Genomic DNA, 14,780 nt, shown 5'->3' with positions numbered 1-14,780 from the left:
TTGTTTCCAAAATTTTTGTAAAATAACAAGGAACGGGCATCTAGCTGGTTTAGTCATAAATAGAGCATGAGACTCTCGATTTTGGGGTCATGAGTTCAGGACCCACACTGGTTATAGCGATTACATACATACATAAATACAAAAGAAAAAAAAAATAACAATGTAAAGGAGAGAGTTATAGAACCATGTGCCAGAACCAAACAATGATACTTTGTGCTACACTTTACTTCATACCACTTGAGGTAAATTTCACTAATAAAATGAACTTTTTCCTGAGACTACTTGTTTCTCATTCAACTTAAAGGACAGTTGAATCTGAAATAAAATTAAAATTGGAATGTTAAAAAGGTGTAGACCGATTTTTTTTCTTTCAGACAAATTTAGAATGTTGAAATACTGTATCCTGCTGTTAAATTACAGTTTTTTGTTTTTTTATTAATCAAAGGAACTCTTCTTACCACCATATTTCTATGAAATACAATCCTGAATTTATATTACATGCCAATACTTAGTTCTAAACTGGGTCACAGAAACATATGTTACATACCTACATTCACTTTATTATCCCTAACCAGGTATCATTTAAGCTGCAGCCTATAATCAACCTGAATAATGCAGCTATTTAAGTGACTATATCATTTGAAGTACTTCACAAAGGGAAAAAAAAAAAAATATTTTAAAACACTATAATTTAGACTGATTCAATCTATTGCATTTTCAAAGCGCTTTTAAATATTTCTAAATTGTTAAATATTTGAAATAATAAAATATGATATATAATTTATTTACTATTTTTATTTTTAGAGGTGAATTTAAATGTAGAATCCAAATGGAAATTTATAAACATTTTCCCTAAATATGTCATTCTTTTTTTTATTTATTTATTTATTTATTTTTAATTTTTTTTTTAAACGTTTATTTATTTTTGAGACAGAGAGAGACAGAGCATGAACAGGGGAGGGGCAGAGAGAGAGGAAGACACAGAATCCGAAACAGGCTCCAGGCTCTGAGCGGTCAGCACAGAGCCCGACGCGGGGCTCGAACTCACTGACCGTGAGATCATGACCTGAGCCGAAGTCAGACGCTCAACCGACCGAGCCACCCAGGTGCCCCCCTAAATATGTCATTCTTTAAAACAGGGCCCTAATTAACCCTTGTATCATACTATATTTTTTGTTATTTTATTTTATTTATTTTTTTAAGCATATAGTGCAACAATGATTTCAGGAGTAGATTCCTTAGTGACCTTTACCCATTTAGCCCATCTCCCCTCCCACAACCCCTCCCGTAACCCTCAGTTTGTTTTCCATATTTATGAGTCTCTTCTGTTCTGTCCCCCTCCCTGTTTTTATATTATGTTTCCCTTCCCTTAGGTTCATCTGTTTTATCTCTTAAAGTCCTCATATGAGTGAAGTCATATGATTTTTGTCTTTCTCTGACTAATTTCACTCAGCATAATACCCTCCAGTTCTATCCATGTAGTGGCAAATGGCAAGATTTAATTATTTTTGATTGCCGAGCAATACTCCATTGTATATATATGCCACACCTTCTTTATCCATTCATCCATCGACAGACATTTGGGCTCTTTCCATACTTCAGCTATTGTCGATAGTGCTGCTGTAAACACTGGGGTGCATGCGTCCCTTCTAAACAGCACCCCCATATCTTGGATAAATACCTAGTAGTGCAATTGCTGGGTCATAGGGTAGTTCTATTTTTAGTTTTTTTGAGGAACCTCCTCCATACTGTTTTCCAGAGTGGCTGCACCAGCTTGCATTCCCATCATACCATATTTTTCTATTGTAATTTGTTTGCCATATGAAAATCTATTATTTTTCACTCAATAATTAAGGTGTAAAATAAGATACAGCCTATAAAAGAGGAATGTGTCAGGAAAGCAGATAGAGGGCTTAATTTAATCTAAAATAGATTTGATAATATATGGTAATATTTTGAATATAAAACTTAGTTTACCAACTCTATATTGGTAAGATGCCTGCTTCTTTACTTCAGTAATGATAATGGACTGCTACTCATCCATTAACTCTCTCCTAGCCATTTTTTTAATGACAAAGTGTTTTGAAATGTTTTCTTAAATAGGAACATTAAAATTAAAATTTTAAGTCTAACAAAGCAAGTCAAAATTATGGGTCTGATACTATATGACCATGTATATATGTACACATATACATATACATACATACATACAAATACATACACACATATGCTAAGACTAGTCTAATTAAGTGAACAAATATATATTTGGGGCTGGGAAGCAAACAAAAAGAAAACTTTGTCAGGGATTTCAAGCTTCTTATGCAGACAGAAAATTTTGGTCTAATGCCAGAGTTTTGTTTTTAAAAAATTTTTTTTAACGTTTATTTTTGAGACAGAGAGAGACAGAGCATGAGCGGGGGAGGGTCAGAGAGAGAGGGAGACACAGAATCCAAAGCAGGCTCCAGGCTCTGAGCTGTCAGCACAGAGCCTGACGCGGGGCTGAAACTCATGGACCGTGAGATCATGACCTGAGCCGAAGTCGGATGCTTAACCGACTGAGCCTCCCAGGCGTCCCTAGAGTTTTCTTTTGTTAGAGTTCTGTTTTGTTTTGACTGGTTCTCCTTCTGCCTGACCCTTTCTTCCACCTGACTCCTTAAATTCTGGTGTCCACCAGGGTCTCACCTCTTTCAATCTTCTTCTAATGCTACAGCACCCTTCCTAAGCTTTAACAGTCTGATGTTTCTTTCCCAAATCCTCTTCTCCAGCCCTGATCTTGATACTAAGCTCAAGGACAATCCTTGCAATTAACAACTGGAAACCACCACCTGGATGTCCTACATGCATCCCTGTGCCCACATTTTCGAGACTAATTTAATACATTCTGTCTATGGTCAGAATAAACCACTTCCGTGCACACCCCCTCAACTTTCTTACCCTTCCTGCTGCACTGATCTTATTTGGTTGAAAAACAACCATTATTAAATCTATGTCTACTCCAATTCATTCCCATGCAGCTCAACAGGCCTGGAGAGAAATATGCAACCATGCTGACCTTTAAATTCATGACAACTTTAAATGCACTTTAAATTTATGATGACTTAGCTCAAAAAGACCTTAGATGCTACTACCCGCCAATTATATTGTATTTCCATAGTTAATACACTCCTTTATTCTCCTACAGGATAATTCATACTTCCTCTCACTTTTCAAATTTCCTCACAATCATTCCCAGTTGATGTCCATTCTTCATTTCACTAAAAAACTAAAGCAACCAAAAGATAATTTCTATACCTCCCACTCTTATCAATTCCTCTATATCCACATACTCTGCTTTTTCTTTTTTTTTTTAATAATTTTTTTTAATGTTTATTTATCTTTGGGAGACAGGGAGACAGAGTGGGGGAGGGGCACAGAGAGAGGGAGACACAGAATCTAAAGCAGGCTCCAGTCTCCGAGCTGTCAGCACAGAGCCTGATGCAGGACTTGAACCCACAAAGCGGGATCACGACCTGGGCCAAAGTCAGACACTCAACCAACTGAGCCACCCAGGTGGCCCTTCTTCTTATTATTATTAATGCATTGTCTGTGCTCTTATCCCACTTGTGCTCTAGATTCCAACCCTCCTTGATTCAAAAAAAGTATACTGTTCAACAATTTACTATGTATTTTCCTGCTATCATCAATTTTGACATCAAGATGGGTTATTTCTCCTGAAATACTCAACCCCACTGAACTCTCCAATTCCTTTTTGTTATTATTATTTGAGAGAGAGAGAGAGAGAGAGAGCACGCGAGCAGGGGAGAGGGGCTGAGGGAGAGACTTAACTCCGATTTCTACTCTCCATTCTATATACTACACTATGTGTATTTAATTCTTCCCTGTTCTCTCTTGAGCCCACACCAGTGATGCTTTTTACCCCCATTATTCCACAGAAACTGCTCCTGGCAAGAGACCAGGGGCCTCCCATGTGGACCAATGTTCCAACGGTCACCTTTTACTGCTCATCTTGAACTTGACCTATCAAAAACTGTGACACAGATAATCACTCCTTCCCCCTCGAAACACTTCCCCCACCTTTGGATTCTAAGACAATACATTCTATTGGCTTTCCTCCTATCTCAATGATCCTCCCTTTTGGACTATAAATTAGTTCTTTCTTATCCCTCACCTCATTTTTATTTCATCTTTGTATTATGAAATTCTTCAGAGAGAAAAACTTGAAAAGCATATAAGCTCAAAAAGAATACAATAGTGTTAACATTTCCCACACGTGCTTGTATATGTGTATATGTGCGTGTTTTGAACTGAACTATTTGCTAAGCTGTGGATACCTGAAACTTCATTTCTTTATCTTTTGGCATATATCTCCTAAAGAACTTTGTTTCCTTTATAATACCAACAGCATCTAGAAATTAACAGTAAGTCAAATGCCTTTTATAATTCCTCCACCCTAATCAGATTACAATCAAGGCTCGTGTATTGTATTTGTCCCATCTCCTTAACCTGAAAAAGTTCTCTCCACTTATTTTTTTAATGACATTGACATTTTAAGAGACTAGGCCAGTTGTTTCAAAAAACACCTATATTTTGAATTTGCCTCTCTTCTTTGTGTCATTTAACATATTCCTGTATCTTCTGTACTTCCTATAAACCTCTTAACAAGGGACTTTCTAAGGGTTGTCTTTGGGCCTTTTCTCTTTCCTATGGTTTTTTTCAAACAGTTTCATAGCTTTAAATACCATTTACCTGTTGACAACTCCCAAATATATAGCTCTAACCATGACCTCTCTCCTGAACTCTAGATTTGTATATCCAACTATATACTCAATATCTCCACGTGAATATTTTGCAGGTATCTCAACTTTTCAATGTTTAAAATCAATAATGCTCTTCCATTGCCTTCCCCATTACACCTAATGGCAACTCCATTGTTTCAGTTGCTTGCCAAAAACTTAGAAATCATTCTTGACTCCTTCTCATATGCTACATCTAATCTGTTGCAAATTAATACTATACAAGTGAATCTGACTACTTTTCATCCACTTCCACTATAATCATCCTTATCCAAGGCACTTCTCTTAAATTATTGTAATATCCTTCTAAGTAGGCTCCCTGCTTATGCCCTTGGCTCCCCTCAGTCTATTCTTACCCACCAGCAGCCAGTCTGTTCTTCCCTGTGATAAACCAAACCAGATTACATCATTTCTCTACTGGAACCCCTCCAGTGGTTTTCCGTATCACCCAAAGGAAAAGCCAAAGTCACCAAAATTAACTAGATAGCCCTACATGATGTAGCTTTCCTTAACTCTTTGAAAGCATTTTCTTCAATTCTCTTCCAGGCACACTGGCCTCTTTGCTATTCCTTGAAGATGTCAGACAACCCCCATCTCAGGTTCTTTGTCTTTGCACTTGCTTTTCCTTCTGTTTGGAAACCTCTTCTCCACAGACACATAACTCACACATTCCTCTCCATCATTTCTTTATTAAAGGCCACTTTTTGGGGCGCCTGGGTGGCTCAGTTGGTTAAGCATTAAGCATCTGACTTCGGCTCAGGTCATGATCTTGTAGTTCGTGAGTTCGAACCCCGCACTGGGCTCTGTGCTGACAGCTCAGAGCCTGGAGCCTGCTTCAGATTCTGTGTCTCCCTCTCTCTCTGCCCCTCCCCTGCTCGTACTCTGTCACCCTCTCCCAAAAATAAATAAACATTAAAAAAAAATTAAAAAAAAAAGAGATCACTTTTTCTGTGGGACTTTTCCTTCACCGTGCTAAGTAATAAACTGCAATGCAGGCATTAAAACTGTAAGAATTACATATACCAGAAACTCCTTTTTTGCTTTTGCTTTATTTTTCTCCACTTACCACCATCTAACATGCTAGACATTTTGTCTGTTTATTGTCTCTCTATAGTACAATACATATGCAACGTAAGCTCCATGAAGACACTTTTGCCTGTTTTGTTAACTGCCATATCCCTGATGCATAGAAAATAGCTTGATATGTAGTAGGCACTCAATGATTTATTAAATGAGATGAAAAAAATCAGAATAAGAAAGGAGATGGCTGGAAAAATTAGGCCTTTGTAATTTCCTTCTTAAAAAATGTATTTAAGTATGTAGGCATGCATTTTTAACTTGAGATAGACTAGCAGTAATGGCATGTGATTAGGCAGCCAGAGAATAAAGAGGATTAAAAAATAGGTAACCTTTTAAGGTTCCTAGAATCTCTAGTACCTAGGAGTTTTTAAGATATTTAAAACTTAAATTTTTCCTTTGTTTTGCTAAAATACAAAATTATTACATTCTGACTTTTTTTTCCCTTGGTTCTCTGAGCTACCTGATCCTTTTTTTTATTTTGTCAGTTCCCTGCTCCCAGGTACAGTTCTAGAAGCGTGGCTTCATTTTAAGAATTTTCAGCAGGAAGGTTTGGGAGAAAGTTGTGAGTGAAGCAGATAGGAAAATCTTAGTGATTTTTAAATGGCCATACCAAATTTCTGCAACATTTATGCCATGTACTCAAGCGTTGCTTAATAGGCACTTAATTCTGCCTTCAAGTAAAGAGAATTTTTTAAACGAGTATCTCCAAGTTCAGAAGAAATCCTTACAAACATTTCTAACAGCTGCCAGAATTCCTCTGAACAGCACCTAGTTCATTGCCATGACTACATTCTTGGCAGTGCTCTCTCCAGTCAAATTTCTGAAAATATCTGGTATGAAACAACAATATACTTGACAACTGCACTGTATGATGAAAGAATGGATGAAGATGTCTCCTAAATCATGTATCATAGTGGTAACAAATGCATCCAAAAGTTCAAAACCTCTTTTGAAACCTCAGCATCCTAGCCAGTATCATTTGGTACAACCGGCTAGTTTCTGTTAATACTAAACTAACACACAAACCTGCACATCTACCATCTTGTTTCAGTCCAACAAAGCAGTTGATTTTCAAGGTACTAGTATCTAGATGTTCTAGTCCTAAACTATACGTGGTAGAAATATATCTTTTTTCTATGAATCCTTTCCCTCTCTTCAAACTTCCCTAATTTACAATAAAACAGACGATGCCAATATATTCTAAAAATTAAGAATATAGTTTTGGAGTCAGACCCCAGACTGAATCCCAGTTCTCTAACTACCTAGCTGTACTGCCATAGGCAAGTTTAAAGTATACAAAGTATACAAATTCCCTAGGCCTCACGGGGGATTACCAGGAGGATTAAATGAAATAATATATAGAAATCACTTGGCATACTGTAGGCCATTAGGTACTCACTAAACATTAGCTACAGTTACTGCAACATCTCAAAAATCTTAACTCTAGAATAACCTTTATAGTCTCTTACATCCCATGTCTCTTATTTCTTAAATCTTTTCTTGTCTTTATAAATGAAGGCTCCTTCCTTTTTATCCTTATTGCCTGGACTTACACTCTGGTGCTGGTCATTTTTAACGGTGATTATTTTAACTTCATTCTTATTCAACTACTTTCCTCCAGCATTTTTCCTACTCCTTTTCTTAACCTAATTCAGTAATTTTTAAGTCACCTTTAGTATCTTTGCAACATGTCTGTAATCTTACCCTCTGCTTCAAAAGTATTTATTTATAGCAACTATTTTTCAAGTAGCCACTGTCTGGCACTAGGGTAGGTAATGGAGACACAACTGTAAACTAAACAGGCACAGAATGGTAAAAGCTCTGCTTTGAGGAATTTAAATAACATTACTTCTTTCATGCCCTATGTTTCAAATCATCTCCTACGAGGCAGGTTTCTTTAGAGCTACTGCATCACAGCAAACAAAACAATACTGACACTGCAGTAAAGCATCATAGTTAAGAGTATGGATTTTGCAGTCAAAACCAACAGAAATACTCCCCTGACTAGCTGTGTGATCTTAGGGAAAGTTTCTTCACCTCTCTAAATGCTTCACTGGTAAAATGGGCATAATATAATACCACATGATATGGTTATTATGTAAACTGAATGAGATAATACATATCTGTTTAGAACAATTTTTCCCACCTAATAACAGCAATTTATTACAAATGCTATTTTCCCTCTCTCCAAATCTCTTCCAAGTGGCACCCTCCTCCTCTAACTTTGTACAACTCCTAAGTCCTCTCTCTTCCTCCTTCAAGCTTTTCAGAGGAGCTGCAAACAATCCCTAATGCCACTCAATCTGGACTAAGAACTCCCTTAAGAACTTTCAGTTAAATCCAGTCTGATTATACACTTTAGTGTTCTATGTTTACCTATCACCCTCAGAAGAAGAAACAAAAAAAAAAAAAAAGGAAAAGGAGTATTCCTTGATTTTTATTCATACTAACACAACTATTCAGGTATCAAGTATCCAGAAGATCTTTTCCCAAGTTTGTTTTAGCTGTGTTTAAAATAAATCTTAACTTCCTAAAAACAGATGTTTCAAACTATGTAGCACCTATACAGGGCCATCACAAACATTTATGCAGGCCCTGCTATGAAAAGAGGCAGGTAAACATAAAATGAAATCGCTACTGAAATCTACTAAAATCGGGCTTACTGAACTGTAATTTTTCATTAGCTAGGAATGTGAAATCTACTTAGTTTCTAACAATTAATCATTGGAATATTAAATTTTATAAACTGTGTACTTCTAGACAAGTCTGTAGCACTGAAATTAACAAATATAGCTTCCGACCAAAATTGTAGCATTCACAGAGATAAATGAATAAACACAATTTGAAATTTTCACTTACTCAAATTCTGTAGCATAATATTTAAGAAAGCCCAGTAAGAGGTCCCCAAGATTTGATTCATTCTTCGAGAGGTAAGGAGGAACATTACATGGAGCTTGATGTACAAGATGCAGCTGTATAGCAGGACTAAAAGATTCCTGTCAAAAAGAAAAAGGGGGAAATATAAAGCCATTTAAAACACACACTAAAAACTTTACAAATCCTGACGTAATGCTCTCTGAAGAAGAGAGAAGAAATCTTTATGTTGGCAGTTTGGAAATCTGAAGTTTTTCTCCTACTAAGGATTTCACCAGTATTTGGAGTATGCCAGAAAATACTTAAAAAACTAAGAGATTCTAAACCTTGGCTGAGGTATATCACTCATTTAAGTGGATCCCTACAGTAGCAAAAAATTTTCTAACTCATAAACCCTTACTGTACATACTAAGATTTCATCAAATTACATATGGATTTCTTTATAAATGTATCTCCTTAACTGCTTCTACAAGGAGCAGTTGTACTTTATAAAGGGTTAAATCAAGCACAAGGTAAGAGCGTTTTCTAACTGCCACTTAAAATTTCTCTTAGAGACCATAAAAGTAATTAATATATGTATAGTACTTATACCAATTTTAAGATTCTTAAAATTTTATTTCATTTTTGTATTTTGTATCTTAATGGGAAGGAAAGACAGAAATTCAACATGAATTAAACTTCAAAAGACAAAGAAGGCAGGGAAAAGAAGAAAGATAGGAAACAAACCAGAAAGCAATATTCAGCAAACTTTTACCACAATATTCATAAAGGAGGGTATCATTCGCTTGTAATCCATGATGAAACAACACACTTATTGGAAAGAATACTAATGGGTACTTATCTTTTTGCTGATAGTAGGCCATTCATTTTCATGTATGATCTTTATTAGTAACAAATTCTGGTTCTAAAACATACTGAATGAACTATGGAGGTTCTAACGTAATACATATCCACGTATTAGAAAAAAAACTTTAAGGTAATTTGAACACTGTCCTTAAGATGGGTTTTCTACATGCCTCTTTGCCATCAGAGTAATAGATTTTTTTTTAAGCAACTTGTTCAGGCAAAACAGCTTATCTTTAAGGTTCCCAAATACCTAACAAATCAACCTTCGGTTTATGGATATCAATTCAATTAGTAATGTCTAAGTCACTCCATTAAATTTAAAAAAAAGGCTCCCAAAAAACTAAGCTGATACAGAGAAACAGGGTAGTGCATCTATTTAAAGGCAGTCCTCGGGGTCCCGGGTGGCTCAGTTAGTTAAGCATCTGACTCAATTTCAGCTCACATCATGATCTTACAGTTCATGAGCTCAAGCCCCACATTGGGCTCTGTGCTGGCAATGCGAAGCCTGCTTGGGATTCTCTCTCTCCCTCTCTGTCTCTGCACCTCTCCTTTCACCTGCTTGCAAGCGTGAGTGCGCTCTCTCTCAAAAACAAATAAACATTTTCAAAAATTTTAAAAATAAAGGTAATCCTCAAAACTCCCAGTAAAAATAAAGGAGCAAGAAAATAACAAATTCTCTCCCTGTCCTACAATTCTATCAATAATTTTTAACTACCAAGAAGTAATAGATTACCTTTCTCTCAGAAGACCATTCTACCCCAACCACAGTTTGTAAAGCTGACACTCCTAAACCTGGAACTTCCCCTTACACTTCTCTCAGATTTAGTATTACATTATGAGACTAAGGTAGAAATCTACATTGTCTCTCCAACTAGGGGGAGTACAAGAGAAGCCTCAATTTCTAAGAAAGCATGAAAGCAGAGGGGCAGCAGGAGTACTGCGTCTACCACCCTCTGTCTTGTACTTGGTAAGTATAAAACTGGACTTAGGACAGCATTTTAACTTGTAAAATTTAAATGTTATTTTCTGGCTAATTAAACAAAAAGATATAACATAAGTTCAAATGACAAGGAGAAGAAAAGTAGATCACTGTTAATACCTTCTGCTCAGAAAGCTTTTTACTAATTTTGATTTCTAGCGCATAGCACACTAAGAATTCAATTTATGAACTGATGCTGAAATAAAACAGTCATTTTCTTACCTTAATTCTAAAACTGTTTGAATCTCTTTTAAAATTTTTATTTTTTTTCAATAATTTAAATAAAAAGATCATTAACTGTGATTAACAATGAAGAGTTGTGAGACCTACTCTACTCAAATGCTGAATGACTTGACTAACAGTTTGACCAGTCTCCTCTTAGCTCCGTTATTCTTTTCCATGGTCACATACAAAAAAGGCCATGGCATATATACTTGAGGAGAACCGAAGGAGAAATCCAAACTTAAAAAAAAAAAAAAAAAAAAAAAAAAGGGGTCTAAAAGATGCCATAAGTAAACAGAAATTCCATTTAACCATCAGAAATCCCCATTGTTAGCAATCCTAAAATTCATATGGAACCACAAAAGGCCCCGAATAGCCAAAGTAATTTTGAAGAAGAAGACCAAAGCAGGAGCCATCACAATCCCAGACTTTAGCCTCTACTACAAAGCTGTCATCATCAAGACAGCATGGTACTGGCACAAAAACAGACACATAGACCAATGGAATAGAATAGAAACCCCAGAACTAGACCCACAAACGGATGGCCAACTCATCTTTGGCAAAGCGGGAAAGAACATCCAATGGAAAAAAGACAGTCTCTTTAACAAATGGTGCTGGGAGAACTGGACAGCAACATGCAGAAGATTGAAACTAGACCACTTTCTCACACCATTCACAAAAATAAACTCAAAATGGATAAAGGACCTGAAAGTGAGACAGGAAACCAACAAAACCCTAGAGGAGAAAGCAGGAAAAGACCTCTCTGACCTCAGCCGTAGCAATTTCTTACTTGACATATCCCCAAAGGCAAGGGAATTAAAAGCAAACATGAACTATTGGGACCTTATGAAGATAAAAAGCTTCTGCACAGCAAAGGAAACAACCAACAAAACTAAAAGGCAACCAATGGAATGGGAAAAGATATTTGCAAATGACATATCGGACAAAGGGCTAGTATCCCAAATCTATAAAGAGCTCACCAAACTCCACACCCGAAAAACAAATAACCCAGTGAAGAAATGGGCAGAAAACATGAATAGACACTTCTCTAAAGAAGACATCCGGATGGCCAACAGGCACATGAAAAAGATGCTCAACCTCGCTCCTCATCAGGGAAATACAAATCAAAACCACACTCAGATATCACCTCACGCCAGTCAGAGTGGCCAAAATGAACAAATCAGGAGACTATAGATGCTGGAGAGGATGTGGAGAAACGGGAACCCTCTTGCACTGTTGGTGGGAATGCAAACTGGGGCAGCCACTCTGGAAAACAGTATGGAGGTTCCTCAAAAAATTAAAAATAGGGGCGCCTGGGTGGCTCGGTCGGTTGGGCGTCCGACTTCGGCTCAGGTCGCGATCTCGCGGTCCGTGAGTTCGAGCCCCGCGTCGGGCTCTGGGTTGACGGCTCAGAGCCTGGAGCCTGCTTCCGATTCTGTGTCTCCCTCTCTCTCTGCCCCTCCCCCGTTCATGCTCTGTCTCTCTCTGTCTCAAAAATAAATTAAAAAATGTTAAAAAAAAAATTTAAAAAAAAAAAAAATTAAAAATAGACCTACCCTATGACCTAGCAGTAGCACTGCTAGGAATTTACCCAAGGGATACAGGAGCACTGATGCATAGGGGCACTTGTACCCCAATGTTTATAGCAGCACTCTCAACAACAGCCAAATTATGGAAAGAGCCTAAATGTCCATCAACTGATGAACGGATAAAGAAATTGTGGTTTATATACACACAATGGAGTACTACGTGGCAATGAGAAAGAATGAAATATGGCCCTTTGTAGCAACATGGATGGAACTGGAGAGTGTTATGCTTAGTGAAATAAGCCATACAGAGAAAGACAGATACCATATGTTTTCACTCTTATGTGGATCCTGAGAAACTTAACAGAAACCCATGGGGGAGAGGAAGGGAAAAAGAAAAAAGAAAAAAAGGAGGTTAGAGTGGGAGAGAGCCAAAGCATAAGAGACTCTTAGAACTGAGAACAAACTGAGGGTTGATGGGGGGTGGGAGGGAGGGGAGGGTGGGTGATGGGTATTGAGGAGGGCACCTTTTGGGATGAGCACTGGGTGTTGTATGGAAACCAATTTGACAATAAACTTCATATATTGAAAAAAAAAATTAAAAAAAAAAAAAGAAATCCCCATTGTTGGTAATTATTCACATTACGGAAAGATTCTCTGCTTTAAGAAAAATTTCACCAAAGAATTTTTTTTAAAGGGAGCTGCCCCATTGCACATGTATTTAAAAATAATATATGCTACCTTGGATATGAGCAGGCAGAACTTTAACATATTAGAAAACACATAAAGAACAATGAAAAGTCAAAGGAATTACATCCTAAATCCATGGAAAAACAATTTAACTGATAGAATGTAACATCTTTCTAAACGCATTTGGAGGTGAGGTGGGTTATCGATACCTGCTGCTTGTTTTTAATGTAGGGAAGACATCTTTATTCTGTAATGACTTAATTCCTGCAAACATTTGCCAATTGATATTTAAAGATTTTTGAAGATCTGTACCTTCTGTACCTTTTTTCCTTTTCAATCAATGCCAATTTTAGAAAAATTTAAATGGGCAACCCTTTGAAAAACATCTGAAAAGTCTCAACTTTTCTTTGCCCATAGAACTGCTTCCCCCCAAAATGGCAAAAACATCTTTTGCCAAATTCCATCATTTTCTGAGACTGTGCCATAATATCTTACCTTCAAAGTTTGAAATTTAGACAATTAAGCACTTTCTAGAATAAAATATACCAGCTAAACTTTTACTTGCTAACTGTTCTTTAAAAAGATACATGCCTTAATTGAAAGAAGACTATTTTTTACCTCCAGGCAAACAGAGAAATTTAAGTTACATAGTATTCTAACAATATAAATTATTAGACCCTATATATAAATGTTGAGGAAGGTCTCAAAGAAAAAGATAACTGATATAGACTACTTAAACAGAGTTCTGCCTAAATAGAAAAAGAGCTAAATGATATATTAAAGTCTCACCAACCTTTCTTAATTATATGCAGATTACCATGAATTCGGTGATACATGTTAAAGACTGATCATGAAATTTCCTTTAAATTATATTTGCTTTTAGTAAAATGTTTAACATTTTGAAAGCAACATAAGCATCATAAAGTAGAAGCACTATAATGAAGTGGTTAAGAGCATGAGCTCTGGAGTCAGAATTAGCTTTGAAACCTTCTCTTAGCTCTATGAACTTAAATTGCTTAGCTTTCCAAAGGTTCAGCTTCTTCATCTATAACACAAGGAAAATAACAGTACTCATAGAACTGTAATAAGGATTAAATGATATAATATATGTAAAGCATAGCAGCAATAGTATTACCTATATAGTATTTAGTATATTTAGTATAGTATGTAGTATAGTATAGTATTGCCTATATAGCTTGGCATCATTATTATTATAACTGTACATTATCTTTTTTTTAAATTTTTTTTTAATGTTCATTTATTTTTGAGACAGAGAGAGACACAGCATGAACGGGGGAGGGGCAGAGAGAGGGGGAGACACAGAATCGGAAGCAGGCTCTAGGCTCTGAGCCATCAGCCCAGAGCCTGACGCAGGGCTCGAACTCACGGACCGCGAGATCGTGACCTGAGCTGAAGTCGGATGCTTACCGACTGAGCCACCGAGGCGCCCCTGTACATTATCTTTTTTTAGAGCACAAGGTGGAGTGGGAGAGAGAGAGGAAGAGAGAGAATCTTAAGCAGACTCCATGCCCAGTGCTAAGCCTGACTCAGAGCTTGATCTCATGATCCTGAGATCATGACCTGAGCTGAAATCAAGAGTAAGACACTTAACCAACTGAGCGACCCAGGCACCCCATAACTGTCCAATTTATGCAATAATGCAGTATAGTTACCTCCTGAAATAATGTATTATTTCAAAATTAACTTCCTTATAACTCTTAAAATTTAAGTAACATCAACTTTAAAAGAATGTTTTTATCACTAAAAAAA

General features: G+C 36.7%; 1 protein-coding gene across 2 annotated transcripts in view; it reads right to left on the bottom strand.

Moving 5' to 3' along the window:
• Positions 1-14,780, bottom strand: part of TENT2 (terminal nucleotidyltransferase 2) — a 71,411-nt gene that overhangs the window by 9,586 nt on the left and 47,045 nt on the right. For both annotated transcript variants that reach the window (XM_042942083.1, XM_042942092.1), the window contains exon 13: positions 8,733-8,869. In XM_042942083.1, coding sequence (XP_042798017.1) covers positions 8,733-8,869 — 137 coding nt within the window. The remainder of the gene's footprint in view (positions 1-8,732; positions 8,870-14,780) is intronic.

The sequence above is a fragment of the Panthera leo genome, chromosome A1 (assembly GCF_018350215.1).
Source record: "Panthera leo isolate Ple1 chromosome A1, P.leo_Ple1_pat1.1, whole genome shotgun sequence".
NCBI lineage: Eukaryota > Metazoa > Chordata > Mammalia > Carnivora > Felidae > Panthera > Panthera leo.
The sequence above is the reverse complement of the archived record's forward strand: the minus strand, read 5'-3'. Positions and strand labels throughout refer to the sequence as shown.